General features: G+C 61.2%; 1 protein-coding gene across 1 annotated transcript; it reads right to left on the bottom strand.

Annotated features, from left to right (window-relative positions):
* Window positions 1-8: 8 nt before the first annotated feature.
* On the bottom strand, window positions 9-1,986 carry EMIHUDRAFT_226193 (hypothetical protein; the record flags this gene model as incomplete). Its single annotated transcript, XM_005789038.1, has 2 exons — window positions 9-21; window positions 92-1,986. The coding sequence occupies 2 exons, from the start codon at window positions 1,984-1,986 to the stop codon at window positions 9-11; spliced, it is 1,908 nt and encodes a 635-aa protein (XP_005789095.1).
* Between the last annotated feature and the right edge of the window lie 1,943 nt (window positions 1,987-3,929).

Below are 3,929 nucleotides of genomic sequence, written 5' to 3'. Positions count from 1 at the left end.
GATGCTGATCATTGTGCGCACCTCGTCTGGGGTCCTGTCGAGCGGCCAGGGTGGACTTCCGCCCTTGTAGAAATCGGGGACGTAGCCCCACTGGTGCGTCTCTGATGTTTGCTCGAGAGCCATAAACGGGCCGTAGAAGCCGCCGTGATTGATGAAGGAGTCGCAAGCGGTTGATGGCTGATCCCCACGGTTAGGCAAAAACAGAGTGGCGTTGAGCGCCGCCAGCTTCGCCTGCATGCGCTCGAGCTCAACGGCAAAGGCAGGATCCGAGGCGAGGTCGTTGCTCTCTGTTGGATCCGAGGCGAGGTCATACAGGCAGCCGCCACCGCAGTCCTCTGTCCAAGTGAGTGTGTCGATCTGCTCCTGGTTTGTGCTGGGCTCGTACTGAATGTCCAGAAACTTGACGGTCTGGCGAGCCGGTCCTTGTAGGTTCTGCCCGCTCTGCAAGGTTGAGCAGTTGGGGAACACTGGACCCACGTGCCGACCAAAATACTGTTTGCCGGTGACGAGTTTAAGCAGACCTGCGTCTTGCTTCCAAACCAGAGCCTGTGGTGAGATGTGGATCGGATTCCCATCGCGCGCATCGCGCCCCGCCAGGATTGCTGCCCACTGCGGGACTCCGTCCAAAGGAGGCAAGCGCGGGTTGGTTGTTTCATCGAGTCTGTTGGCGTCCATCCAATCATTCGCCGCCTTTGCTTTCTGGTCTACGAGCACACCGTCGTCGAGCGACACTGGGTATTTCATCTCGTCATTGTCGTACAATCCGGCAACCTCTGCGAACGTGGTGTACCAATCAGCGATGGAGAAGATACCCGCATGAACGGTTCCACGAATCGACGCGGGCACCACGCCACCCGAGATGAACGCATTCGCAAGCACACCCCCCTGCCAGTCACTCCACTTGCCTCCTTTCAGGGGATAATTGTTTGCTCCGGCCGGGAGGTAGATTGGCCCGCCATTGTCGGAGAGAAACGCGAGGAGAGTATTTTCGAACATGCCCTTCCCCACGAGCGTTTGCACGAGCCTGCCAACAATCTTGTCCATGAGCAGCACCATGGAGTTGTACATCAATCGGCTCTCCAAATTAATTGGATCGCCGCCCTTGTCACGGATCGTTTGGTTGAGCTCACGGATTGCCGCGATTGGCGCTTCCAGCGGCGTGTGAAGAAAGTGAAAAGAGTGGAAAAGGAATAGAGGGTGCTGAGGTTGCGATGTGTCGTGGGCGCGGATCCTGTCCATCGCCGCGTTCATAAAGATGGTCTCCTCAAAGCAGGACGGATATGTATTTTCGTCACCGCCATTCTGACACCCGGTTTCGGTGCCCTCTTGGCATTTGCACGAGTCTGTCACCTGGCCAGGATTCGGGTTACCACCGCGGTACGTCTCATTGTACGAGAAGAAGTCAAGCATCAGGCTGAGACACATGTCGACCTCGCCAGTCGCTAAGAACGAGCCTCGCTTGTTCCAGTAGTCGTTGGCGTGCTGGTAATACCCAATGAACGTTTCGTACCCCTTTCCAAAGGGTGAGTGCGCCGGAGTTGCCATTCCAATGTCCCATTTGCCCACACCGTGCGTGCGGTACCCAGCTGACTTGAGTACCTCTGCCATGCCAGTCATCGCGACGGGTATACCAGCGTACCCGCTGATCGGATCCGCAGAGTTCACTGCCTCTGGCGCCGTGTTGAACATATTCACGTGCGAGCCGAAGCGGCCACTCTGGAGCGATGAGCGCGATGGCGCGCAGACGGCGTACGAGTAGTGCTGACTGAGGTAGACACCATCATCAATCAGCGCGTCCAGATTCGGCGTGTTGGTCTCGGCGATGAGCTGCTTGTTGCCGGTCTTGCGGGCGTTGTAGCCCAGATTTGCGTGCCCGTAGTCAACTGCGAGAATAAGGACAATGTGCGGCTTGCCTGCCTGTGGCACCGCAGAGAACGCCGAGGCAACCGCAGCACAAGCGACCAATGCGACTGCGACCTTAACCATTGTGCCCTAGCGACAATACAACCCTCAGCAGGTCGACACGAGGTGGGGGGGCGTTCGGCGTTCGCAGGCGCGTAACGGATCCGAAACCAGGGAGTAGACGAAACAGAGGAAACGCGGCGAGGGCGAGGCGGTGGCGCTGATCCGGCGGGCGGCGGCGCTGTGGTCGCCGGCAAGCCACTCGCTCTTCCCCGCGGCGGCCCGCGCGCGGGCGGCGCTCCTCGTCCTCTCGCTCTACGAGATCCATCCATCCACTCGAGCGCGGCACCATCTCGACTCGGCACAGTCTGGGAATACCCGGGTTGACCGCGCCGTTTTGAGTGGCCGATTTCGCCCTCGACCCGGTCGCCGCCGATGGCAGGAAACACGAACGGCATCGCGGCGCGCGACTTTGTCACGTGCGTGCTGTGCTTCGCGGTCACGCGCGAGACGGAGAAAGGGGAGCTGGGCACGTTCTGTTTGTACCGCGATTTCTTTTTTCCAACATTCCTTTGATTCCTGTTTGAGTGTTGTCTTTTTTTGCACGACACCGCAGCCTCTCCGCAAGGCCCCCCGCGACCGCGTCGAACTCATCGGCGCGGGCTCTCTCGGCTACGGGACCGGCCCCAGCTTCGGCTGAGGGCTAACAAGCTGCCGAGCCCAAATCACTGTGAGGATCGTGATTTCTTGTTGGTCTTCAAAAATCTCTCTCTCGACACAGAATCCGCCCGCTCAGAGATTTGGAGCACTTGGAGTTTCCCTTCCTTTCTTTGTCGAGCCTCCCAACCAGCAGACAGGCTCGACAACCAGCAGTCAGCAGACAGGCTCGATAGTGTCGGACGGAGGTGGCGAAAAAGAATTTTGGTGGCGAAAAAGAACCCAACCACGAAACTATCGTCTATCGAGGCAGGCGGCGGCGGCGTCGCAGGACGAGGCAGACGAGAGCGACGCGACAGAGGAGGAAACGACAGGAGGAAGAACGACGAGAGTGGGTGGCATGAGGGTTGCAACTATAACAGCCGCGATGCGCTCGGCGGCCCTGCTGGCCGAGCGTGGGCGCGCAGCCGGAAGTGAGGGTCGGGGCGGCCATCTGGATGGCGCGCTGCCCGGCGGGTAGGGGTGTTGGGCGGGGCACACTGGGCAAACCAGCCGATTTCCCTCCCGCTAAATCATCACGGCCCCGTAACACCCTCCGCGCGCGGTCAAAGGCTTCCCAGGGCCGGTCCATGACATGAACCGATAGACACAAGCAAAAAAAACCGCACCTCTAAGCTTCTCGGGCACCCCGAGGCCCATACGACGCCCCGGCGGGCCCCGGCGGAGGTCCGGCGCGGCGCTCCAAATCCGCACTTCGCGAGCTTCTACGGGCGTTCACGCGGCCTCTCCGCCTCGTGAGGCACACCCCACACCCACCACGAGTCCTGGGGCCGTGGGCGGACCTCTGGCCGCGGCGCCCGGAGCTTTGGTCGTCGAATATCGGCCGCCAACTAGGCCATCGAGCGAACGTGTCCGGAGAGGCTCTCGGATGGGTCCGGCAGCGGTCCCATGGACCCAGAAGCTCGCCCCGGCGGAGCACTCACGGCTCGGCCCCCGCCCCTGGTCACCCAGACGTGCCCTTGGACAGCCGTAGGGGCTCGGATGACGACGTTGGCGCCCGCGACGACGCCCTCCCCGACGACGTCGCATCTGGGGACTACTCGGGCGCGGCGGCGCGGATGATCACATGGATTGGGACTCTGAGCGATGGCAGAGGCCTTTTACTGCAAACGAGGACGCCCCGCGTGCCGCGAGGCCCCGTTGGCCGGGAGTGGTGAGTGGGACCATAAACAAGCCCTATATCCCCTACCGCGACCAGCCCACACACAGCCCAAACCGCTGCCAAACCGGGCCTGGTCACGCAGGCGGGGAGGCTGCCAGGGCGCCCAAACAATCCCTCACGAACGCCACACGGGCCATCACGCCCGTCC

The sequence above is a fragment of the Emiliania huxleyi genome (assembly GCF_000372725.1).
Source record: "Emiliania huxleyi CCMP1516 chromosome Unknown EMIHUscaffold_130, whole genome shotgun sequence".
NCBI classification, from domain to species: Eukaryota; Haptophyta; order Isochrysidales; family Noelaerhabdaceae; genus Emiliania; species Emiliania huxleyi.
The sequence above is the reverse complement of the archived record's forward strand: the minus strand, read 5'-3'. Positions and strand labels throughout refer to the sequence as shown.